This window comes from Lagenorhynchus albirostris, chromosome 1, assembly GCF_949774975.1.
Source record: "Lagenorhynchus albirostris chromosome 1, mLagAlb1.1, whole genome shotgun sequence".
NCBI lineage: Eukaryota > Metazoa > Chordata > Mammalia > Artiodactyla > Delphinidae > Lagenorhynchus > Lagenorhynchus albirostris.
In genome coordinates, this window is record NC_083095.1 from 62,935,312 (window position 1) to 62,962,969 (window position 27,658).

The 27,658-nt window shown below is 37.8% G+C and overlaps 1 protein-coding gene across 5 annotated transcripts in view; it reads right to left on the reverse strand.

Annotated features, from left to right (window-relative positions):
* Nucleotides 1–27,384, reverse strand: part of BRMS1L (BRMS1 like transcriptional repressor) — a 43,124-nt gene extending 15,740 nt beyond the window's left edge. Inside the window, exons 1-5 of one of the 5 annotated variants that reach the window (XM_060143421.1) lie at nt 27,016–27,384; nt 20,766–20,856; nt 16,838–16,965; nt 14,975–15,054; nt 1,665–1,724 (exon numbers count right to left, since the gene is read on the reverse strand). In XM_060143421.1, the coding sequence (XP_059999404.1) occupies nt 1,665–1,724; nt 14,975–15,054; nt 16,838–16,965; nt 20,766–20,856; nt 27,016–27,157 (501 nt within the window). In that variant the 5' untranslated portion in view covers nt 27,158–27,384. Of the gene's footprint in view, nt 1–1,664; nt 1,725–7,927; nt 7,988–14,974; nt 15,055–16,837; nt 16,966–20,765; nt 20,857–27,015 lie in introns of all 5 variants that reach the window. The other 4 variants (XM_060143411.1, XM_060143432.1, XM_060143443.1 and 1 more) reach the window with 4 other exon arrangements.
* Between the last annotated feature and the right edge of the window lie 274 nt (nt 27,385–27,658).

Here is a 27,658-nt window from a genome sequence, read left to right on the forward strand (position 1 = left end):
AGTAAAAGGAGTGGATGAGAAAGTTGAATATGCTCTAAAAAAGAATAAAATAACAATAAAGGGAGGGAGGGGTAGGGACTTCCCTGGTGGCATAGTGGTTAGGAATCCGCCTGCCAATGCAGGGGACACGGGTTCAAGCCCTGGTCTGGGAAGATCCCACATGCTGTGGAGCGACTAAGCCCATGTGCCACAACTACTGAGCTCACGTGCCACAACTACTGAAGCCCACGCACCTAGAGCCCGTGCTCTGCAACAAGATAAGCCACTGCAATGAGCAGCCCGCGCGCTGCGATGAAGAGTAGCCCCCACTTGCCGCAACTAGAGAAAGCCCGCACGCAGCAAAGAAGATCCAACGCAGCCAAAAATAAATAAATTTTTAAAAAAATGAAGGGAGAGGGGTGGAGGGAGGTACAATAAAAATATATAAGATCTATATAATATGTAATAATTATATGAAATATAAGAAAATTCAAAGATCAATCTTGAAGGTCCAGCAGCCAACCAATAAGAGTTTCAAAAAGAGAAAACAGAAAATAATGGAGAAGAACAATATAAGGAACTTCCCAGAACTAAAGATATGAGTTTCCTGATTTAAAGGTTCCTTTGAGTATTCATAATGAATGAAAAGAGTCACACACCAAGGCACATCATCTTGCTGTTCCACAGCACCAAGGATAAAGAAAAATAGGTATTCAGGAAGAAAACAGGTCACGTACAAAGGATCAGGAATCAAAATAAGATGCTTCTCATAAGCAATACTGGGAGCTAGAAGACAATGGAAAAATGCCTTCAAAATTCTGAGGAAACATGATTACTTACCATCTAGAATTCCATACTCTGAATTGGGAGTTAAGATGTTTTTGGACATGAAAGATGTAGGGGTTTTAAAACATGTCCAATAAATGTTTGACATGCCTCCCTTCAAAAGGTAGAGTCTAATTCCTTTTCCCTTTAATGTGGGTAGGACTTAGTGACTCATCTCTAATGAACAGAATGTGGCAGGAATCTAAGTTATTAAAAACCCTGTCACTTCTGTCTTGCTCTCGTGACCCGTTCACTCTGGGAGAAGACAGTCACCTGGTCATGGGGGCCCTCAGTCAGCCTGTGGAGAGGCCCATGGGACTACGGCTTCCAACCAACAACCAGCAACAGCTTGCCAGCCTTGGAAGTCAGTCACTTGGGAAGCAGATCCTACAGCCCCCCCTCAAGCCTTCAGACAACTGCTTCCCTGGCTGACCTCTTCACTACAACTTCATGTGATTCCCTGAGTCGGAACCACCCAACTAAGTGGCTCCCAAATTCCTGACAATAGAGACTGTGAAATAATAAACGTTGATTATTGTTTTAAGCGACTAAATTTTGGAGTAATTTATTACAAAGCAATAGATAACCAATACAAGAGGTCTCAAACAACTAACTTCTGTACACTTTTTCCCAAGAAGCTACTTTATGAAACTGAAAAAAGAAAACAAGATCTAGCAGGAAAGATGTAAAGGGAATTTCCAGGGTGATGGTGAAGAGATACCCCTGAAGACAGAGATGCAGCTGGCCTAGAAAGCATCTGAAGGATGTAGCAGGAAGGAACAGGTGAACAAGGGGTCCAGGAGTGGAGAAGTTGCGCCCAGGAGGGAGGACTCCAGAAGGAAATGGGTCTCATGGATTACCTGATGCATTTGATCACATGGAAAATGGCATTGGGGGTTTTCATAAATCTGCTGGAGTCTCCGGGAAGAATTGGTAAATAAGAGAAAACTAACAAACAATAAATGAAGCAATTAATCCTAAGGTTAAAAAAATAGTTGTACAAAAAGGGAAGTTTAAGCAAAGTATAACTCTTGGATCAGTAAACAATATTTATAGTTACAATAAGAACAAAAATTGTGACACAACAATATTGGAAGAATGAGATGAGGGGAACTATTATGGAATCCTCAGCTTTCATAATAGGAAACCAAAAGGTAATATCTAAAACTGATATTATTTAGAAATATGAAGGTAAACTCCAGAAGCAGTAGATAAAAGATTTTGATAGACAATTGCTGCTGGGATGTAAAATGTGGAGATGGGAGAGGGACTGCTGTTTTTCATTACAAGCCTGTGCCTTCAGAAATATGTACACACATTACCCCGTAAAAACTGACTTTTAAAAGGGTATTTAGGGAGGGGGAATTGGATGAAGACAATCAAAAGGTACAAACTTCCAGTTATAAGATAAACAAGTAATAGGGATGTGATGTACAACATGATTAATATAATGAACACTGCTGTATGTTATATATGAAAGCTGTTAAGAGAGCAAATCCTAAGAGTTCTCATCTCGAGGAAAAATACTTTTTTCTCTTTCTTTAATTTTGTATCTATATGAGATGATGAATGTCCATTAAACTTATTATGATGCTCATTTCACGATGTATGTAAATTAAATCATTATGCTGTACACTTTAAACTTACACAGTGCTATGTCAATTATATCTCAATAAAACTAGAAGAAAAATTAATTTTTCAAAATAAAAAATAAAACACAAAATGACCCCCCCCAAAAAAGTATTTAGAGCCATAAGGAAACGCTCATGAAATGCTGCTTATAAAAAAGTTAGGATACAAAATACTATACATAGAGTCATATCAGCTATGTGAAAAACAATTATACAAACACACATACTTATTAACAGTAATTACTTATGCTTGGTAGATTATGGTTGCTTCTATTGTCTTCTTTAGACTTACTTCTCAAGTTTTCTCAATAGACAGTTATTAATGTTATAATCAGAAAACAAAAAATAATTAAATGAATAGACAACCAAAAAATCAGAGCTCTGAAGAGCTCTCACCAATCTTCTCAAGAACTGAAATCCTAACCCTGAACCGTAAGGGCCTGGCTGAGACCTTGCTACCACCTGCTGTCGCATCTGAAAACGCATTTGCAGCTCTGTGGGGAGGCTTAAATGAGATAACCTAAATAAAGCATCTCCACCCATCTTAGTGCCTGGCACACTGTAGTATTCTATAAATATGATTTTCTCCCTTAATTTGACACAAACCATCTGCTGCCTAATTGTCTCTGTGGTTTTTGGCACACTCTCTATGTGCATACCTGTGTGAACCTGTCTAGTCTCTGGTCCCGGCCCCTCCTTCCTATCTGCTGCTAATCAAACTTTTATTCTGACAACTGTCAGTGTGTCTTCCTTCTTCCCACTTCCCTTGCCTCTCAGGTTATTTCTATGTGAGTCAAATGTAGAACTAAGGAACAAGCAGATACAAAGCCCTGAACAAGTTCAGATTTAATGGTAAACTGCATGAATGACTAGAAAGATCAAAGGATTTCAATCCTGGTCTGCTGCTTATTAATTGTGTGACCCCCAAGCAAACTATTTAAACTCTCTGAGCCTTAGTTAACCCATTCATAAAAATCAAGATAATTCCTATGCTATAAAGTTGTTGTAAGTACTAAAATGAGAGAAAGAATGTAAAACACATAACACTCTAATGTAAGTTCCCATTCACCCTTTATTTCCTATCTAAAATGCCCTTGAACTACTAGTGAGTATTTTCAGATTAATTATATAATTAAACAGAGTAATTATAATATTAATTATGTATTAAACATACAAAACAGCAAGCCATAACTAAACCACAAGAAATTTAGGTAAATATTTAGCATCTCTATGGAGGAGGGAGGACTGTCAAAGCTGAAAAATGATGAGAAAGAATATCAATATAATTGTCTAAGTAAAAAACATTACTTGAAGATACCTTATTGACTTTTATTTATGGCAATATAGTAGACTAGATATCCACAAAAAACAAAACAAAATAAAACTTCCACCACACCTAGACAGACATTCTAGATAAAATACCACAAAACTCTTTTTATAAGGTATAGCTAATCCCTTAAGAAAATAAGAGATTACCCCCAAAGATCAAATATAAACAAGGAGTTAAAAACCAGTATGCTAACCTGATATTAAAGCTGGAGTTTTCCAAAATATAGCAGAGGGAGGAACACTCCCAAACTCATTCTACAAGGCCACCATCACCCTGATATCAAAACCAGACAAAGATGTCACAAAGAAAGAAAACTACAAGCCAACAGCACTGTTGAACATAGATGCAAAAATCCTCAACAAAATACTAGCAAACAGAATTCAACAGCAAATTGAAAGGATCATACACCATGATCAAGTGGGGTTTATCCCAGGAATGCAAGGATTCTTCAATATATGCAAATCAATCAATCAATGTGATACACAATATTAACAAATTGAAAGAGAAAAACCATATGACCATCTCAATTGATGCAGAGAAAGCTTTTGACAAAATTCAACACCGATATATGATAAAAACCCTGCAGAAAGTAGGCATAGAGGGAACTTTCCTCAACATAATAAAAGCCATATACGACAAACCCACAGCCAACATCATTCTCAATGGTGAAAAACTGAAACCATTTCCACTAAGATCAGGAACAAGACAAGGTTGCCCACTCTAACCACTATTATTCAACATAGTTTTGGAAATCCTAGCCACAGCAATCAGAGAAGAAAAAGAAATAAAAGGAATCCAAATTGGAAAAGAGGAAGTAAAGCTGTCACTGTTTGCAGATGACATGATACTCTACATAGAGAATCCTAAAGATGCTACCAGAAAACTATTAGAGCTAATCAATGAATTTGGTAAAGTAGCAGGATACAAAATTAATGCACAGAAACCTCTGGCATTCCTATACACTAATGATGAAAAATCTGAAAGTGAAATTAAGAAAACACTCCCATTTACCATTACAACAAACAGAATAAAATATCTAGGAATAAACCTACCTACGGAGACAAAAGACCTGCATGCAGAAAATTATAAGACACTGATGAAAGAAATTAAAGATGATACAAACAGATGGAGAGATATGGAGAGATATACCAAGTTCTTGGATTGGAAGAATCAACATTGTGAAAATGACTCTACTACCCAAAGCAATCTACAGATTCAATGCAATCCCTATCAAACTACCACTGGCATTTTTCACAGAACTAGAACAAAAAATTTCACAATTTGTATGGAAACACAAAAGACCCCGAACAGCCAAAACAATCTTGAGAACGAAAAACGGAGCTGGAGGAATCAGGGTCCCTGACTTCAGACTATACTACAAAGCTACAGTAATCAAGACAGTATGGGGCTTCCCTGGTGGCGCAGTGGTTGAGAGTCTGCCTGCCGATGCAGGGGACATGGGTTCGTGCCCCGGTCCGGGAAGATCCCACAAGCCGCGGAGAGGCTAGGCCCATGAGCCATGGCCACTGAGCCTGTGTGTCCAGAGCCTGTGCTCTGCAACGTGAGAGGCCACAACAGTGAGAGGCCCGCGTACCGCAAAAACAAAAACAAAAACAAAAACAAAACAAAACAAAAAAAGACAGTATGGTACTGGCACAAAAACAGAAATATAGATCAATGGAACAGGATTAAAAGCCCAGAGATAAACCCACACACATATGGTCACCTTATCTTTGATAAAGGAGGCAAGAATATACAGTGGAGAAAAGACAGCCTCTTCAATAAGTGGTGCTGGGAAAACTGGACAGGTACATGTAAAAGTATGAAATTAGAACACTCCCTAACACCATACACAAAAATAAACTCAAAATGGATTAAAGACCTAAATGTAAGGCCAGACACTATCAAACTCTTAGAGGAAAACATAGGCAGAACACTCTATGACATAAATCACAGCAAGATCCTTTTTGACCCACCTCCTAGAGAAATGGAAATAAAAACAAAAATAAACAAATGGGACCTAATGAAACTTAAGCAGCATAGGAAACCATAAACAAGACCAAAAGACAACCCTCAGAATGGGAGAAAATATTTGCAAATGAAACAACTGACAAAGGATTAATCTCCAAAATATATAAGCAGCTCATGCAGCTCAATATCAAGAAAACAAACAATCCAATCCAAAAATGGGCGGAAGACCTAAATAGACATTTTGCCAAAGAAGATATACAGATTGCCAACAAAAACATGAAAGAATGCTCAACATCATTAATCATTAGAGAAATGCAAATCAAAACTATAATGAGATATCACCTCAAACCGGTCAGAATGGCCATCATCAAAAAAATCTACAAACAATAAATGCTGGAGAGGGTGCGGAGAAAAGGGAACCCTCTTGCACTGTTGGTGGGAATGTAAATTGATACAGCCACTATGGAGAGCAGTATGGAGGTTCCTTAAAAAACTAAAAATAGAACTACCATACAACCCAGCAATCCCACTACTGGGCATATACCCTGAGAAAACCATAATTCAAAAAGAGTCATATACCAAAATGTTCATTGCAGCCCTGTTTACAATAGCCAGGACATGGAAGCAACCTAAGTGTCCATCAACAGATGAATGGATAAAGATGTGGCACATATATACAATGGAATATTACTCAGCCATAAAAAGAAATGAAATTGAGTTATTTGTAGTGGGGTGGATGGACCTACAGTCTGTCATACAGAGTAAAGTAAGTCAGAAAGGGAAAAACAAACACGGTATGCTAACACATATATATGGAATCTAAGAAAAAAAAAAAGGTCATGAAGAACCTAGGGGCAAGACGGGAATAAACACACAGACCTACCAAAGAATGGACTTGAGGATATGGGGAGGGAGAAGGGTAAGCTGGGACAAAGTGAGAGAGTGGCATGGACATATATACACTACCAAATGTAAAATAGATAGCTAGTGGGAAGCAGCCGCATAGCACAGGGAGATCAGCTTGGTGCTCTGTGACCACCTAGAGGGTGGGATAGGGAGTGTGGGAGGGAGGGAGACGCAAGAGGGAAGAGATATGGGAACATATGTATTTATATAACTGATTCACTTTGTTATAAAGCAGAAACTAACACACCATTGTAAAGCAATTATACTCCAATGAAGATGTTTAAAAAATAAATAAATAAATAAAAATAAAGCTGGGGTTTCCTTGAGGGTATTTGCTGGTTATTGAATGGAGAGGTACCACTTTTAATGGCTATTTGGTTAAAAGAGAAAGATCTTGGGGGGAACTGGGATCCCTGCATGGTCCTCAAGGGTTACTACCTTTAGTGAAAAGGGCGACTGAAAAAATCCACCTGAGGGAAATCTATCTGTCTCAGCCTAGGCAATAAGTGGGGAAAAAAGTTTTCCCTGAAAATATGTCATCTTGGGCCTGATTTCTACATCTCTGGGATTCAAATATAGACCCTGCATCTTCCAGAAAATCCAAAGCCAGAAAGCAGTCATGTGGTGCTGGCATACCAGGATGCCTGGCTGAAACAACTCAGTGGAAATAAAAGCAGACACTATCTGAAGAGCTACAGCTTGTGTCCAAGGCTCACAGAATTGCTACCAATGAAACCTCCAGCATCAGGAAATAAGGAAATAAGGTGTGAGGTTTGGCAGAAATTAAAAACAGCAGAATTAGGCTCTGAAGGATGTCAGATAATGACTTATTGAATAAAAGTATGAATTAATTATTGCAATATGGAAAACCGAATAAGGCCTTACAGATGACTAATCACAGTTCCAGAAGACAGAAGGAAAGAAAATGGAAGACAGACAATACCAGAAAAGTTAACAACTGAGAAATTTCCAGAATTAACAGAGAACAAATTCTGAGATTCAGAAAGCACAACAAATCCAAGTCAGGAGAGAAAAATAACCTCTACGGAGACACACAGTAGAGAAACTGAAGAACAACAAAGAGAAGAGTTTTTGCAGCCAGTGAAGGGAAGGAAAAAAGTTATCTACAAATGACTGTAACCTTCTAGCACAGACTATGGAAAGTAAGATCCTAAAAACATTAACAGGAAATAACTGTCATCCTGGAATGTTATAACCCCCTAAGCTGTCCTTTCACAATTTTTACAAATAAAGCTATTTTTGAACAAATAAAAACTGAGCTTACCACTAACAGACTCTCAGTGAAGGAATGCCTAGGATGTTCTTCAAGAAGCAGAAAATAGACCTGCAAGGAAGGGTTGCAATTCGAAAACAGTGAACAAGAAACTAGTAAACTGTGGATAAACCTAAAAAGAACTAAATTTACGAGATCAAAATAACATCTCATCTAAAGTATGAAAAATAAGATGGAACTAAAATAGTAAACAACTATACCTTGTAATTTGAGAGGGAGTAACTGGAGTTAGAGTTCTAAGGTCCTTTATAGGAGTTCTAAGGAGGAGGACAGAGTTATTAATTAATATTTAGATTCTACTAATGTAGGTATGTATGTTAAAAATTTAAGGTAATCATTAAAATATAGAAATGGAAGGTATGGAGGTAATCATTAAAATAGAAATAGAGGGTATAACTTTATGACGTATTTTTAAAACTCAATAAATCACACATACCTCCCAAAAAAGGTCAGGAAAGAATAAAAAAAGGATAAAGCAGAACAAACTGAAAACGCAAAACAGGTTGGAATTAAATATCAAAATAATCACCATCAATATAATTGGACTAAATTTATCAGTTAAAAGACAGAGATTGTTAAAATAGATTTTATTTTAATTCAAGGCTTATGCTATTTACGAGTAATACACCCAAAATACAAGGTCAGAAAAAAGTGAGAGGAAAAAAAAAAGGATGAAAAAACCTTTTATCAGGAAAATTCCAAGCCAAATAAAACTAGGGTAGCTGTTTTATCTATCAGACAAAATAGACTTTAAGGCAAAAATCACTGTTACAGAGATAGAAGGGTATAAAAAAAGGATAAAATGTTACATTTATTAAAAAATAAAAATTCTAAAATATGTGAGTCTGCTAATACAGACTCTCTCTCTCTCTCTCTCTCTCTCTCTATATATATATATATAAAGCAAAAACTGATAGAATGAAAGATATGGAAAATTAAAAATCCCATTTACAAGAGTATCAAAAATAATAGAATAATTAGGAATAAACTAAAGTGAAAGACTTGTATACTGACAACGTAAAATGTTGATGAAAGAAATTAAAGAAAACACAAATAAGTGGAAAGCCCACGTTCATCGCTTGAAAGACTTAATATTGTTATTAAGACTTAATATTGTTAAAATGTCCATACTACCCAAAGCAATTTACAAATTCAATGTAACCTCTATCAAAATTCCAATGACTTTTTTTTTTTACAGAAATAGAAAAAACAATCCTAAAATTCATATGGAAACACAAAGGACCCCAAACAGCCAAAACAATCTTGAGAAAGAACAAAGCTGGAGGCCTCACATTTCCTAATTTTAAAATATATTACAAAGCTATTGTAATTTTTAAAATATGGTACTGGCATAAACATTTAGACGAATGGAACAGAATAAAGAACCCTGAGATAAACCCATGCATATATGGTCAACTGAACTTCAATAACGGTACCAAGACTACATAATGGGGAAAGGATAGACCTTCAACAAATGGTGTTGGGAAAACTGGAAAGCCACATGCAAAAGAATAAAACTTGACCCTTATCTTACACCATACACAAAAATCAACTCAAAATGGATTACAGATTTAAATGTAGGACCTGAAACTGTAAAACCAATAGAAGAAAATAAGGAGGATAAGCTTTATGACATTGGTCTTGGCAATGATTTATTGGATATGACACCAAAAGCACAAACAAGACAACAAAAACAAAAAGATAAGTGGGACTATATCAAAACAAAAAAGCTTCTGCACAGCAAAGGAACAACTAGAGTGAAAAAGCAAGCTAACAGAATGGGAGAAAATATTTGCAAATCATGTATCTAATAGGGGGTTAATATCCAAAATATGTAAGGAACGTGATTTAAAAAATGGGCAAATGGGACTTCCCTGGTGGTCCAGCGGGTAAGACTCCGCTCTCCCAATGCAGGGGGCCTGGGTTCGATCCCTGGTCGGGGAAATAGATCCCGCATGCCACAACTAAGACCTGGCACAGCCAAAATAAAGAAATATTTAAAAAAAAAAAAAAAGGGCAAAGGATTTGAATAGCCATTTCTGCAAAAAAAACATAAAAGTGGCTGATAGGTACGTGAAAAGATGCTCAACATTACTAATCATAAGAAAATGCAAATCAAAATGACAATGAGGTATCACTTAATACCTGTTAGGATGCCTATATTCAAAAACCAAAAGATAATAAGTGTTGGTGAGGATATAGAAAAATTGGAACCTTTGTGCACAGTTCGTGGAAATGTAAAATGGTGTGGTCACCGTGAAAAACAGTATGGAGTTCCCCAAAAACACTGAAAATAGAACTACCATATGGTCCAGCAATCCTACTTCTGAGTATATACCTAAAAGAACTGAAATCAGGGTCTTGAAAAGATATTTGCACTCCTGTGTTCATTGCAGCATTATTCACAATAACCAAAATGTGAAAAACCACCTAAATGTACACTGAGGATGAATGGATAAAGAAAATGTGATATATACATACAATGAAGTATTACTCATCTTTAAAAAAAAGAAGGAAACCCTGCCATATGCTACAACATGGAAGAACCTTGAGGACATTATGCTAAGTGAAATAAGCCAGTCACTTAAGGACAAAGATCGCATGATACCAATTATATGAGATATATAAACTAGTCAAACACATAGAAGCAGAGAGTAGAATGGTGGTTGCCAGGGGCTATGGGGAAGGGGAAACAGGGAGTTGCTGTTCAATGGGTATAAAGTTTCAGTTATCTGTGATGGTTAAGTTCTAGAGATCTGTTGTACAACAATGTGCCTAGAGCTAACAATACTATATTACACATTAAAATTTGTTAAGAAGGTAGATCTCATGTTAAGTGTTCTTACCCTAATTTTAAAAAGAGAGAAAAGGGCTTCCCTGGTGGCACAGTGGTTGAGGGTCCGCCTGCCTATGCCCGGGACGTGGGTTCGTGCCCCGGTCTCGGAGGATCCCACGTGCCGCGGAGTGGCTGGGCCCGTGAGCCATGGCCGCTGGGCCTGCGCGTCCGGAGCCTGTGTTCCGCAATGGGAGAGGCCACAGCAGTGAGAGGCCCGTGTACCGCAAAAAAAAAAAAAAAAAAGAGAGAGAGAAAGAGAGAGAGCGGGTTGGGGGGAGGGAGGGAGGAAGGGAGGAAGGGAAGAAGGAAGGAAAGAAGGAAGGGAGAAAGGAAGACAGAGGAAAAAAGGAAAAAAATAAAACAAAACAAAGAAAAAGATGAAAGATATTCCATGAGAGATGTTTCAACTGGGTGCTCTGGAATCATGAGCATTACAGCGTCTCTCGGACTGTACAATCCTTTTTGACCAAAGGAACTTGAGACAGTGGACATGCATTGTGAGGCATCTCATCATTAGCACCTTTGGCCTCCAGATCTCAAATTATGAATGACTTTACTATATTGAAAAGAACAGTATGTGAATTTTCTTAGGAAATGAAAGAAAACTAATATCAAAAAGAAAATAAAAGAAATAAATACAAGGAGGTACTAACAAATCCACCATCACAGAGAGAAATTCTGCTCACCTCCCTCAGTAATTGAAAGATGAAGCAGACAAAAAAAAAAAAGTGAGGAAACAATGCATATACTTATATAAATAAATAAATGAATAAATTGAAAGTGTTACGAGGAATGAGATATTTGCAGTTTCAAAGTACTTCTCCACTAAATACTTACTAATCACAATGAGAAAAAGTTAAGTATACTTAGAAAAACCTAGAAGACATCACTTAAACCAAGTGATCAGAGTGTACATAACCTATCATGGTACATATCAAAATTGTGCACTGCCTGTTAGAATTCAATGAGAAGAACACAGCATCATTGCTGTGATACTCCTACCAAAGATACAAAACCTGGTTCTAATCATGAAGAAACAGCAGACCAACTCAAAATTGAGGAACATTCTATAATATAACTGGCCTGAAATTTTCAAAAATGTAAAGATCATTAAAAACCAAGGGAAGACTGAGGTATTGTTCCACACTGAAGGAGACTAAAAAGACAAGACAATTAAATGCAATGACAAAGATAACATGTGATTCTGAACTGCATCTCTTTGCTATAAAGACTGCTATAGGGAAAACTGCTAAAACTTAAATGGAGTCAGAAGATTAGATGGTAGTAACAATATCAATGTACATGTCCTGATTTTGATGATTTTAGTGTGGTTATGTAAGAGAACATCCCTCATTTGTTTGAAATATTCATTACAGTATTCAGGGGTTATGGAGCATCATGTTGCCAACTCATTCTCATGTTCACTAAACAAGTTCTTTTGCACCTTCTTGCAACCCTACTATGAGATTGTTTTCAAAAATGCATCATAAAGACAAGATGTACTAAGCACTCATGGAACTGAAGATTGCAATGTTAAATATATGCTTCTATAGAAGAGAAAAATATGGAATATTCCTAACTTATTTTATGCATCTTGGAATCAAACAAAGATAATATAAGAATTAAAAATTAAATCTCACTTATTAACATAGAAATGAAGCTTCTAAACAAAATATCAGCAAACTGAATCTTGTAATGCACAAGAAAAATAATCATTCCAGGAATCCAAGGACAGTTTAACATTAGAAAATACATTAATAATTTAAGTGCAAAAAAAAAGACTAATTCAACAGATGCAGACAAAAGTATTTAATAAACTCTAACAATATTTATGGGAAAATTCTTAGAAAAAAAGAAATAAATTTCCTTAACTTGATAAAAAGAGTATTTATTAAAACCAAACATCAAGTATCATACTAACTGGAAAACCATTAGAAGCATTCCCTTAAAATCAAGAACACAGTAATGACCAGCTTTCACTGCTTCTATTCCAACATGTACTAGAGGTGCTATCAGTGCCATTAAGACAAGTGAAACAAATAAGAAGAGATCAGAGGACTTCCCTGGTGGCACAGTGGTTAAGAATCTACCTGCCATTGCAGGGGACATGGGTTTGATCCCTGGTCTGGGAAGATCCCAGACCCAGATCAACTAAGCCCGTGTGCCATAACTACTAACCCTGCACTCTAGAGCCCGAGAGCCACAACTACCACAGCCTGTGAGCCCTAGAGTCCACACGTCGCAACTACCGAGCCCATCGTGCTGCAACTACTGAAGCCTTCATGCCTATAGCCCGTGCTCCACAAGAGAGGCCACCACAATGAGAAGCCCGCACACTGCAACAAAGAGTAGCCCCCGCTTGCCACAACTAGAGAAAGCCCACGCGCAACAACGTAGACCCAACACAGCCAAAAATAAATAAAATTTAAAAAAAAAAAGAGATCAGAAAGGAAGAAAAAAGTTGCTATTATTCACAAATGACATTATTATCTACATGGACAATCTATGAATCTGTAATTAAATTATTAGAATTAAGAGAGGTAGATATGATTGGATATAATATCAATATATAAATTACTTTTCTATGCAGCAGCAGAAAATAAAAAGCAATTTTTTAAAAGTTGTTACAAAAAAAACAAAAAAAATTAACAATAACAACTGTAAGAAGGAAAAGAGCAAGATAAAATTATTAGGGTATTGAGTTACTAAGACTTACTAGACTGAAAGCTGTAAAAAATGATGCTGTGACACTGGTGCAGAAAGAGCCAAACAGACCAATGGAACAAATGAAAAAAAGCTAAAAACAAGCCAACACATATGTGGATATTTGATATAAAAAAGATGGGAGGGCTTCCCTGGTGGCGCAGTGGTTAAGAGTCCGACTGCCAATGCAGGGGACACGGGTTCGTGCCCTGGTCTGGGAGGATCCCACATGCCGCGGAGCGGATGGGCCCGTGAGCCATGGCCGCTGAGCCTGCCGGAGCCTGTGCTCTGCAACGGGCGAGGCCACAACAGTGAGAGGCCCGCGTACCGCAAAAAAAAAAAAAAAGAGAGAGATGGGATTGCTGATTAGTGGGAAAACAATGAAGAATATAATAAATAGTGTCGAGAATTACCTATCCATATGCAAAAAAGTAAAATTAGAGCCATACTTTAACCACACATAAAAATTAATTAAAGGCAGTTTAGCAATCTGTTAAAAAGCAAAATTTCAACTTTTAAAAGAAAATACATCATTTTACCTCAAAGTGGGGAAGACACAAAAAGCATCTATCATAAAGGAAAGATGACAAATTCAACTACATTAAAATGTAAAATTTTGTTCATAAGGTCATCAGAAAAAGTGAAAAGATATTCCATTGCCTGGGTAAAAGTATTTGCAAAGCAAATAACCAGCAATGCATTTGTATCCAGAGTATATAAAGAACTTCTACAGTCAATGAGGAAAAGACTAAAAGCCCAAAGTAAAGGCAAAAGATATGAACAGGCACTTCTTAGGAAAGAAAATCCAAGCAGCCAGTACACACCAAAAGATGTTTCACCTCAATTATAACCAAGAAAATGAAATAACAAGCTCCATCATTTTTATGCCTATATATTCTTAGTATTTTAATGATTTATAAAGATATGGTACATTAAAGTAAGATAAGAATCATCATAGAACGCGTCCTCTTATTTTCACTAGTATATTTATGATCTTGTCTAGGTTTTATTAAAAGTTATCTGCAAAATCAGCACTATGTTTTCAAACGCTATTCAAAATAAACACAACATACAGAATTTATTTTTCCCCGTAGAGAATTTTGCCCTAAGATGTGGAAACAGATCTAGAGATTGAGAAATTAATATAGCCCAACAATCTAACTGTACTATTGGATATACATTTTTTGAGCCTTGAATATTATACTAATTATACTATTTTCAGTGATGCCAGATGACATAATCATTAAAGTCTTTTTAAGGTAACAGTTGCAAAACTTCTAAAATTATATCACTTAGTTCTTTTCTACGGTCCCTTGTTTGTGTCCTATTTCCAATACAGCTTCCAGTGCAACTGTATTTTAAAAAAAAAAAAAAGTACAAGTGCTGAGCTAAAGTACTATTTAATTTTGTTTCATTTAGTTTATTTACTATTTTAACTGCTGTACTCATAAGACTTGAAGAGTTGAAATCAGCTTAAAAGTTAAGCAAAATAACAGTACCTCACAATGCTGGCGAGAAGCTTGAATTTCACATTCATATTTGTTCTTTACAGATTCTAAGCAGAGCTCTCTATAGATTCCTGCAACCAAACACAATTACTCTGATTATGTTAGCAATAAGGAGTTTCAATATCACTTCCCTACAGGAATTCTGTCCTAACTATTTTATAAGATGAATCAAGAAGAAACTGGCAAGTGAGTCTAACTTTACCTTTAAAAACTAAAAATAAAAGGCTCAGTTAAAATATATATCAAAGAAGACTAGAAAACTAATAAGAGTTTAAGTGCTAGAAAAAAACTACACTGCAATTTTTAGTTCTTACCCATTTTTCTAAAGAATACTCCTAAATGTTTGATAGAGAATGATTAAAATGAAAATAAAACTCTTCACCTATGAAAAACAATCTCTTGGGATTCGTAAGGGAAACAGAGTCAATAAGCTCTGGTTTCTTAATCATATATACTCAAAGGAACAACTGGATACCACAACCATCAAAACCACTAGTTTTTAACTATTATTTATCTTCAGAGTCCAAAGTTTCCAAGAGGATTAAATGTAGAAACTAATATAACAAAATTTATAAACTGATACAAGGTTTGAGTGCTCCTAACAGGGCTTTACCTAGAGAACGGATGCTCAAGTGAGTTTAACTTAGAGGTACCAAGACAACAGCACAAAATAGGCACCATGGTCATGCAAACATGCCATCACAAAAATGGCAAAGAGGTCTAGATGTATATGCTTAACTGTATGCCATAGTTGCCCCTAGAAATGTAATTCTGTTTCTTGTATAGAAAAGGCAAGGGACAGATACCTGGAACTATGCCATCAGCAACACATTCACACACACTACTTTTTGTACAATCAAAAAGTAAAGGAGGCTGCCTAACAGAAAAGTGAATAATTGACTGAAGTAATATTTCCTAAACATCCACTAAGTCTCACTTAGTGCTTTTAGAATGTCCAGGAAAATTAAGGACATGTTTACTTTTAAGGGTGTGCTAAGCCAATATGCAAAGACAGCAGATTAAGCATCACATCATCTACATACTTAATACTAAGCACTCAAGAATCAAATTTGGTTTAAGGTGGATTTAGTACAAAGATAACCTATTATCAACAATGCCTTAGGTATTATATAACAGGTACATGAGGATCAATTAGTGTCCCTCAAAAAGAAAACAATCGGCATCTCCATTAATTAAATTTCAGTTTTTAGTTTGACTATGAAAAATCATTAAGTGACCTTCAAATAGATATATCCCTTGTTATGCGTGGTAGGACACAATTCTGAGGCCAGATCCCAGTTACAAACAGAAGACTGAAATTTAACCACACAAATATAGTACATCTTCATTTATTCACAGCCACAAATGAGTCATCAAACTTATCAAAATAAAAACTCATGTCTAAACTGTAGGTTTGAAGGCGAATTCTCTGTTCTTTAATATCCTGATCAAACATTTAAAAAATGTTTTTACAAATAAAAAATCCTTATCACTCTTACAGATGAAAAATACTGAGGACTTAAATTGAACCTTAATAAGAAATTGAACTGTGATAGTAACAGTATCTCTTAATGAAAGTATCATGGTTTCTAATTGTTTCACATGTGGAAGTACCCTCTCAACAACACTGTGAGCAATTTGAGGGCTTTTTTTCTTTTTTCAAGCCCCTACAGTAGCAGAGAAAAGCATGAGGCATTTAATAAATAACTGTGGGCTGACTGACAGTGAAATACTCTGGTCAACGTAAATACAGTTGTACTTTCATTAACAACAACCGCTCACTTGATAAACACCTTTTAAGTCTATTGAAGAGTTCATTTTCTACTATATGGAAAAGATGTTTCACTTTCCTACCTGCTACCTTTGTACGAATTTGCATATTTTCTTGTAAAGTTGCCAGTGGTTCCAAATATTCTGGTGCTTTTCCAGCTATGACTTCTTGTAGTTTTGCATCCACCTGACTTAATCGTTCTTTATAAAGTCTTAACAAAGCAAAAATTAAGATATTAATTTTAAAAGCCCAACAAAGGCTAACAATTTACCATTTCTATACATTCTCTTCTTAATATCATTCATATTCTAATAGCCTACCAAATGTATTTTTGCCTTGCTCTCAAGTGAAGAGAAGAATGCAGTTACATTATTTGACTTTATGCACATAATCACAAAGAAATGTCTTTCTATTTTTTAGATATATCACTCTTTAATAGTTAACTTACAATACAAAAAATACAACTGAAATAACCACTTTTGGTCACTCTAGATGTTTTTGTTTTAACTGCAGAATAAATCAATTCTAAGAGAAAAGGTCAAATAAACACTGAGTTTAAAAAAAATCATTTTGAATAATTTAGATACAGGCATTACTAGCTTTCAAAAATAAATAATTCCCTGTCTCCTCTCCGAGTTTCCTGAAAAGCAGTCAGTATTACAATATTCAGCCTACTTGATTTTTAAAAGAACAAAGAAGAAGTAGAGTGATGAAGGTAAAACCAATGGCTAGAGAACCTGTGATCTGGCATACTCAGTTCTTCTAGACTGCAAATGAAGAAGCTATAACAATGAGTTGCTCAATAGATGGGGAAGTGAAAAGAGGGGCAAGGAATCCCTGTTGCTCTATTTATGAGTCCACATACAAATACTCCTAATTTACCAGCTGTCATCCCAATACCTTTAGCTTGATTATCAAAGACAGTATGTGAGACAACTCAATGTTTATTTTTAGCAATAATCCTGCAGGACAGAACTAACTCTTTTTTAACAGGAAAATGTTTAAATTGTCATTCTTTATGAAAGGCACTTCTAACCCTGGCTTTGTGGCATTTCAAGGGCATCCTAAAATTTCAAAGCAGACAAACAATTTAAGGTCATTTTGTAAAATTTTTTTGCCATTTATTACTTCATCATAGGTGAAGAATATATCATATACATCACAAGGATGGCATCTAGTATCTTCCAAAAGAAACCACTGCTTATGCTTGTAGGTGTTCGTATAAATAGCAGTTGGCTATTGAAAACATGATGATACCTGGCTTTCATATAAAATTCCGCTCTTTCCTCTTGAAAATATAAACCAATACAATTAAGGCAACTAACATTAATTGTCTACTATTGGCCATTATAATTAGCACAGAGATTTATACAATGATTCTTAAGGAATAAAGCAAATTTGAGTGTTAATACAATAACTATTCTTTTTTTAAAACAAAAAGGGAAAAATTATCTGAATTAACTGCCAAAATAATACGTTATCACATCTGGGTTAAATTTTTCTAAAACGCAACATACAATGTGTAAAGTCAGAAAAGTACAACATGATACTTATAGTTTTTGAAGTTATAAATACAACTTTAGGCAAAATGCTAAAAATCTGATAAAAAAGATGACTGTCCCTGAAAATCAAACTCATACAAAATACTGATAAGGTATCCTGAATAGGGGAACATCTTGAATGAAGAGGATATGTGAATGAACGATATTCAATTAGCTCACTTTTAAAAGAATAGATTCCTCAAAATCAGTATAATTTCTACAGCCTTGGAATCCAAGTATAAACTCATCAAAGGCAAGGATCATGAGTCCCTCAGCAGCAACCACAATACTATTCGCAGAATAGAAGCTCAATTAACGTTTGTTGGATGTTGAACACTGAAATGAATGGAAACTTGGATGGCACAAGTTCCTCTATCTTTTTAAGGAGGTGGAAGAACTCACCTTCCACCACTTTACAAACTGCAAATTGTGGATTTTCTGCCTTAGGAATGGAGTGCTACTGTGCCCTGTAGTAGCAGAACAGGCAAAGCAGGGTATTTATTACTACTACTACTATTATTATTATTACTATTATTATATTTCCCACCTCTGCCAAAGAGGATTTGAGACAGCTTACAGAGATACACAGTGTGACAAAATAAAAATAAAACACAAAGCAATGGGGCAAGACAAAAAAATAATTATAAACCTGGTGCCAAGATTTTTCTTTTCTAAAACATATTTCTAGATTCCAATTCCTTGAGAAAGAATCCTATTAAATAGTGGTAATGGGTCTACTTTTAACACTTTCAGAAATGAATAAAGCTGGTAGGGGGAACTGGCTGGTGGTCATAGTGAGCCATGAGAAAGTAATAATCAAGACAATTGCCTGCCCCAAGGTGAACAAGATTAGTCCAAATGACTCACTAGATGCAAAGTTCTCCTATGTAATATATTATACTAGAGCTTTACAGCAATTTTCATGTCTTGGATAACCATAAAAGGCACTTTAAAAGCTCAATAGGTGTATCTTAAATAATTGTTTAAGAATTATTCACTCACGGATTACTTGTGCTAAAATACAAACATACAAATTTGCTTCCTCTTTTCCAGAATGATCCCAAATGAACTGAATGAACTCTCCGTGTTGCCCAAATAATGGATTCCTGGGGATCCAAACTAATTTTAATTTCAAATTAATAATGTAAATCTTTAGAATAAGAAAATATCATGTTTTTTAAAGCCACAATTTTAAACTTTGGATTATTTTGGATTGCTTATATTAATTTGTTGCACTAGCAGGGAACATTATCTATATATTCATCTCTAATACCAGTGAAAGTTAAGACCAGAAATGGCATAAATCCAGCAGGATTCATATGGTAACCAAACCTGTCTTATTTTAGTCTGGCAATTTCAGATATTAAATGGGCTTTCATCTCTTCTTTGGGCCTCTCTAGGGAAGAAGTAGAAGAAAAGGAATAAGCAGCAAAATCACGAAGGATTCATAAACTGAAGAGCCAGCTTCTGAATAAGTTAAGGTGTCTTTCTCTCTTTCATTTACAATTCCTAAAATGTAGCTTGCCCCATAACCTTGCCAGCAAGTTCCAAACTGAAAGCTCACCTTTAAGATTTTTTTTTAATCTGCATCTGCATCTATTCTGTTCTCTCAAATCACTGGGGCCCATTCTTGCGTTACCAACTTTACATAAGAGTTCTGGCATTATAAGCAGGGGGAAAAAAATAGTATCTAATAAACATGCACTACATGCCAGACAAATGGCTGAGAATTTTACAGACTGCTCATTCAATCTTTACAGTAGATAATAACGAATCTCTTATTATACCTTTGAAATCTGTCCAGAAAGCCTGGATTCAGAGCCTATGCTCTTTCTATTCCACTACAGTTCCTCCAAAGTAATGTGCCTTAGTGGAAGGGACACCATAGCACTTTCTGCACTAGGAGGCAGAAAGCCTGGCTTAATTTATCACTTTCTGAAGAACTATGAACAAATCACTTAACCTCTCTGAGCATCAATCTTCTCATGGGTAAATTAGAGATAAGACTATCTATCTCCCAACCTTACAGAGAGGCAAACTAAATAATGCGTGTGAAAACACGTAATGTATATATTACCCAATGTTAAGATATAAACAAAAACCACTATGCCATCTTTGGGAAATATCTCTCTTATTCTCACAATTTTAAAATGCTATCTTTATCCAATTATTTAACAAAGGAATAAATGAAGCAGATTAGAATCAAGGGTGCAACAACCCAGGAAAACATTTTCATTACCAACCCCACATAAAAATCTTATTATATCCCCCCCAAAAACAGCCTCAAAACCCTTGATTAGTTAATGAGGTCTTCAGCAGGCAAACAATAGCCGAAGCCTTTTTCAGATCAGTGGGTCCCATAAAACACGAAAAGGAAAATAGTTTAGAGTGAATATAATTTCTCTCACGCTACTGTACACGTGACAAGGTTAAGATTCGGTGACAATGACCTTCTGAAGTCACTACTTACTGATCCTTGAGATCGGTAAACTGTTTTTCAAGATTGGACATTTCATCTAAACATTCCATTCTTCTTCTTTCACAGTCTTCATCATCCATTTCTGTTAGTAAAAGGCAAATATCAAAGATAAAATTAATTTTATGTTCCAAATATATCTGAATGTTAATTCAAATGGTAAAAAAAAAAAAACACTGAAATATGAAGTTAGATGTGCAAGGCCTACATTCAGCCTTAAAATACATATTTACCAAAAATAATTTCCACTATAGATTTTAACCTAAAATACAGATGAATTAAAACTATAACAGTCTCTAGACCTTCTTATTTTTATTCATTTTTAAATCACTTTAAAGGGCCGACATTAAACTGTGACTATGAAGTAATTAACCCACTTTTGGTCTGTTTTCCACCAAATCACGAGAACTTAAGCACCAAGATGATTATGTCCTTTAAAGGTTAATATTGCTCAAAAACACTTACGGAATTCTTCTTTCAGCACTGCTCACAAAGATGATTTGCGATTCAAATAAAAAAGAAAACTAATCTCATTATGTTTACCACAGAATATCTTGGTCTCCTACTCTTATATTCCCATTGATCCCTCTCCCCAAATTACTGTCAGTCAGTGCGAAAGAGGAAAATGAGGAGAAAAACAAGCAAACTTTTCAAGGAAAGCAACTGTTAGTTACCAGCTCTGTCCTATATTTCATATCTTCTATTTTTACATCACATACAGTTGACAGTAACAGAAGCTCAAAATGATGTGCATATTGATCATCATCAAATAAAGGTCAAACTATGAGAAAGAGTTAAATTATGTTCAGTTATCTTCCAATAGTGAGGAAGTATACAATTTTTTTTAACTTTTCTGAAACAGATTAAAATTATTTCTGGCTCCTAATAGCTTATTCCTTGGCTATTAAAAACGTGGTCCCTCAAGACGACTCACTCCCCAATATCTCTGGATAGTTTTTCTGTAGCCTTAGGACCGGCCCAGTACCAAGGCTGGAGAAGAATAAAACTGAGGAAATTTAACATGCAAGACATATGGTAGAAAAGAAATGCTTTCACAACATGCAAAACTGCAAAGTTTATTTAAATAATTTCTTTGCACTTAAAAAATTTGACTTGTAGTTCAAATTATTATTACATTTTTCACAAATTAAGTTGTTCATTATTTTCTGGGATAGAATAAAAAACAGTGAAAAATCACAAGGGTCAACATAAAAATTAGAGAGGCAGAATTTTAGTAAATAGATGTCATATTGCGAGATCCTAGCTCCCATAAAAATTAAAATTACAAAAAAAAACAAAGAACACTTGAAGATAAAATGTTTTACAGATCTAGGAAATGTATTCACATATAGTATAGATGTTCTTTCTCTGTATTCCTCACTTTTGAAATCTCACCTATTTTCATGACTAGGAAGATGACTTCCAAATTACGCTTCCCATACCAGGCAGGTCCCAACGCCACATTTCTACCTGTCAGTTGGGCACTCTGACTTAAATACACCAACAGGACCTCAAAAACAACATGTCTGTAATACTCTATCTTCCATCTTCATCTCAAATCTTTTACTTTTCTATTTCTGTTCATGCTACCACCATTCTCCTTGTATCTGGGTTTTTCTTCTTACCTTGACTCTTAAACTTGTAGTGATCAATCCCACTTTCTGCTTTTTTTGAAATCTTTCACATCTATATCTTTTCCTTTTCTAGCTCAAATCCTTCTCCCAACCAAACTGTTTTTCTCACTTTTTTGAATAAGCCTTAAGATCTGGCCTTTGCACTTTTTCTTATATTCCTCCTTCTATAGCAGGGGTCCCCAACCCCCAGGGCCATGGACTGGTACCACGTTAGGAACCGGTCCCCACAGCAGGAGGTGGGCAGCAGGCGAGCAAGCAGAACTTCATCTGTCTTTATAGCCACTCCCCATCGCTCGCATTACCACCTGAGCTCCACCTCCTGTAAGATCAGCAGCAGCATTAGATTCGCATAGGACCACAAACCCTACTGTGAACTGCGCATGCAAGGGATCTAGATTACGTACTCCTTATGAGAATCTAATGCCTGATGATCTGAGGTGGAGCTGAGGCAGTGATGCTAGCACTGGGGAGCGGCTGCAAATACAGATTATCATTAGCAGATAAGTTTGCACAGAGACGATAATAAATCAATTGCTTGCAGACTCATATCAAAACCCTGTCAGTGGGACTTCCCTGGTGGCACAGTGGTTAAGAACCCACCTGTCAATGCAGGGGACATGGGTTCTATCCCTGGTCCAGGAAGATCCCACATGCTGCAGAGCAACTAAGCCCATGCACCACAACTAATGAGCCTGCACGCCACAACTACTGAGCCCACACATCGCAACTACTGAAGCCCGCATGCTCTAGGTCCCACATGCCACAACTACTGAGGCCGAGTGCTGCAACTACTGAAGCCCACACGCCTGGAGCCCGTGCTCAGTAACAAGAGAAGCCACTGCAATGAGAAGCCCGTGCACTGCAATAAAGAATAGCCCCCACTTGCCGCAACTAGAGAAAGCCTGCATGCAGCAACGAAGACCCAACACAGCCAAAAAGTAAGTAAAATTTAAAATTTTTTTTTAAAAAACCCTATCAGTGAGTGGCAAGTGACAATTAAGCTGCATCTGATGGCAGGCTTTATAGTGGCAAGTGAGTTGATGTACTTCAATTGTACAGCTGCATCTTGTGGCAGGCTTTAAGTCAGAATCCGACACTTATTTTAGTCTGCGCCTGGCCCACCCATTATTTTATTTACCACTTCCATCCGTGCTTCTTTCCCCCACTGTGCACTTGTCTCAGTCACAGTTTTGGTAAGCCCACAAGCTAACCCTAGCCAAAATGAGTAAAAAACAAATATCGCTGAAGAGCCTCTTTGAAAAGGGGGAAAGACCCAATGATGAGACAGCAGAAGACTCTAAGACTACCAACAAAAAGAAAGCTGGGTTTAAAAGAAAATACCAAGAGTCCTACTTAAATTACAGGTTCGTTGCAACAGGTGATTTACATTTTCCAAGCCCACTTTGTATAACATGTGGCGACCAGCTATCCAACGAAGCCATAAAACCTTCAAAACTGCTTCACAACATGGACACCAAGCACCCTGCATTAAAAGACAAGACTTTGGAGTTTTTCAAAAGAAAACGACGTGAACACGAAGAACAGAAGCAATTACTGAAGGCCACCACTTCATCAAATGTGCCTGCACTGAGGGCATCATTCTTAGTGGCTAAACGTATTGCTAAAACTAAGAAGCCTTTTACTATTGATGAAGAGTTGATCCTGCTTGCTGCTAAGGACGTTTGTCATGAACTTTTAGGAGAGAATGCAGTTCAAAAGGTGGCACGTAAAAAAAAAAAAAAAAAAAAAAGGTGGCACGTGTTCCTCTTCCGGCTAGCACCGTAACTAGATGAACTGATGAAATAGCACAGGATATCAAGGCACAATTATTAGAGAGGATTAATGAGTCACCGTGGTACACAATCCAGGTTGATGAATCTACCAATATTGACAACAAGGCAACAATGCTTGTTTTTGTGCGATACATTTTTCAGGAGGATGTGCATGAGGATATGTTATGTGCACTTTTGTTGCCAACCAATACCACAGCTGCAGGACTATTCAAGTCTTTGAATGATAACAGGAAAACTGAATTGGTCATTTTGTGTCAGTATATGCATAGACAGAGCGGCTGCCATGACTGGACGGCTTTCTGGTTTCACTACTTGGGTCAAAGAGGTTGCTTTTGAATGTGAGTCTACGCACTGTGTCATCCATAGAGAAATGCTGGCTAGCCAAAAAATGTCACCTGAACTTAACAACATTTTTCAGGATATGATTAAAATTATCAACCACATTAAAGTACATGTCCTTAACTCATGTCTGTTCACGCAGCTCTGTGAGGAGACGGACACACGTCTTCTCTTATACACAGAAGTGAGATGGCTTTCTAAAGGTAGATCACTGGCCAGAGTTTTTGAGTTATGAGAGCCGCTCCAGAGATTTCTTTTAGGAAAACATTCACCAATGGCAGCACATTTCAGTGACACAGAATGGGTCGCAAAACTTACTTGGTGTGACATATTCAACCTGCTCAACGAACTCAACCTGTCACTTCAGGGGAGAACGACAACTGTGTTCGAGTCAGCAGATAAAGTGGCTGCATTCAGAGCCAAACTGGAATTATGGGGGCGATGAGTGAACACTGGGATTTCTGACATGTTTCAAACATTAGCAGAGATTTTGAAAGAGACTGAGCCAGGGCCTTCTTTCTCCCAGCTGGTGCATGATCACCTACCTCAGCTTTCTAAAGAGTTGAACATTACTTTCCAACCACAAAAGACCCCAAAACTGGGAAGAAATGGATCCGCGACCCATTTGTGAATAAGCCAGGTGAAATCGACTTTGTCAATGCTAGAAGAGGATCAACTGCTTGAGATCGCAAATGACGGTGGCCTTAAAAGTATGTTTGAGACAACTTCAAATCTCCATAGGTTCTGGATTGAAGTCAAGGCGGAATATCCTGAAATTGTCACAAAAGCACTGAAAAGCCTGCTTCCATTTCCAACTCTTATCTTCATGAAGCAGGGTTTTCTGCAGTGACAGCAGCCAAAACGAGATCACGGAGTAGACTGGACATAAGCAACACACTACAGGTGTCACTGTCTCCCATCACCCCCAGGTGGGACCATCTAGTTGCAGGAAAACAAGCTCAGGGCTCGCAGTGACTCTGCATTACGGTGAGTTGTATAATTATTTCATTATATATTACAATGTAATAATAACAGAAATAAAGTGCACAATAAATGTAATGGGCTTGAATCATCCCTAAACCATCCCCCCCTCCCCGGTCCGTGGAAAAATTATCTTCCACGAAACCAGTCCCTAGTTCCAAAAAGCTTGGGGACCGCTGTTCTATAGAAACACCTGAACATTACCACTCCAATCCAAGTTCTACCCATTCTTTGAGGTAATTTAGGTAACCCCACCTTCTTCATCTAGCCTTTGCTGACCACCCTATACTGAAAAGATTTCCTCTGCCTCAATTCCTACAGTATTGTTTATAGTTAAGCATTTGTTTGGCAATTTAATCAAGTGGTGACCTATGACAGCTCTTTAATTGCAGTCAGATTGTAACTATTTATAGCTCACAATGAGTAGAACCCAGTACTGCACAAGGAAGTCACTCAGAAATACTTATTTTGGGGTGGTTGATTTATTGACTGAAATTACATACTTCCATGGAGGTTTCCTTTGAAAGGCAAACCTGAAAAGAGGGTGTCAGGGTGCTGACAGACTGTCATCAACTTGTCATCAATCCTTGCTTCACATGGCCAAAATCAGGACAAGACAAAGAAATAAGTCTCATCTTCATCATATGGATAAAAGGAAAAGAATCCAGGTAATCACAAATTCCATTTTTTTAAAATAACCATTACTAAAAGTTTGCAAAAATTCACTTGTGGTGTTAACCCGCCCTCCTCTACCCCACCCCACCTTCCCCCCCCGAAAAAACAAAACTAAAATAGCCCAAAGTTAGAAAAGATTGCAGGAAAGAAAAGATTTGGAGAATTTCAAAGTTGCCAAAAATCAGCCAATTTATAAGCATATGAAGATCCCCAATCACCCCTGATGTTAGGCTCTTCTTAGTCTTGACAAGTGCAGAGAGATGCTGTAAACGGTCCAGCTCCCACGTCAGCCCCTCGAAAGAGCACTAATATCAAGTGCTGACACGCTGACTTGGAAGCTGAGATTAAAAAATTCTAAGCCAGCCAAGAGCCAATACAAATCTACCCTCGGCTCCGACAACCCACCCACGTTGACAAGTAAGGGTTGCAAAGGTGCAAAATAAGAAGTCGGTGGTCTGGGGAGAGGAGGCATTTGCAGGGTCTCCCAGACAAGATGCGGCACATTCCTCGCTCCGGATAGCCCCGGGCACTACCCAGAGATTCCCAAGGGCGGGGCGGACCGCGAGCAGGACCGCGCAGCGTACGGGAGCTGGGCGAGTCCAGGCCCGGGCCCTGCCCCGCCCCGCCAACCGGGACCCGCCAGGAGCCGGGCAGCGCCCAGCGAACAGTCCGGGTGCCAGGGAGAGCTGGGAGCCAGTCTCCGCCCCTTCCCTCTCTCTCCTCCCTGTTCTCCCAGCAGGACGCAGCTGCCCGGCGTGCGGAGAGCGGCCTGTCGCTAGCCTGGCGCGAGGACTCGGGGTCCCAGCCCGCTGGGTCGCGTACCTGAGCTATCTCCATCCTCGGAGACCGACGAGCTCTCGGTGTCCTCGTCCTCGGAGCTGCTCCCCTCGTTTTCGGCGTAGTCCACCTCCATCTCATCGTGATGGTTCGTCTCCTTCTTATCCCCTCGGGAATGGACTGGCATTTTCCAGCCGCGCCGTCGCTTCCCACTCCCGGCGCCCAGCCCGGCCACCGCCGCTTCAGAGAAGGGCGCGCCGAACGCCCCGACCCACCCAGCGGCCGAGCTTTTTCTGACCCCCCTCGGCTCCTCCCCGCCCCGCCGGAGCCTCACAACCTAACCCACAGGCTTTGCGCTGGGAGCTCTGTCATTGGTGGAGGCAGTCCTCCGAGCCTGGGGCTGGAGCTTGTCCTGCTCGGGTCCGGTTGGTTGCCGGTAATTACGGCGCGGCCTCGCGGTATGTGTCGGGAGTTGTAGTCCTTACTGCTCAGACCTGTAGGGGCCGCTAGCTTCCAAGCTTCAACAGTCCTGATCACTTCTCCCTTCTGGACTTCAAGTCCCACAAGGCACGAAAGCTGCCAGAGTCGATCGCAGTTTATAAACTAAACAGAAACAGATTGTGAGAATTCGGTCTGTATTGATTCTTTTCCCGCCAAGTGATTGGGCTCCCAGGCCGTCCAAGATGTT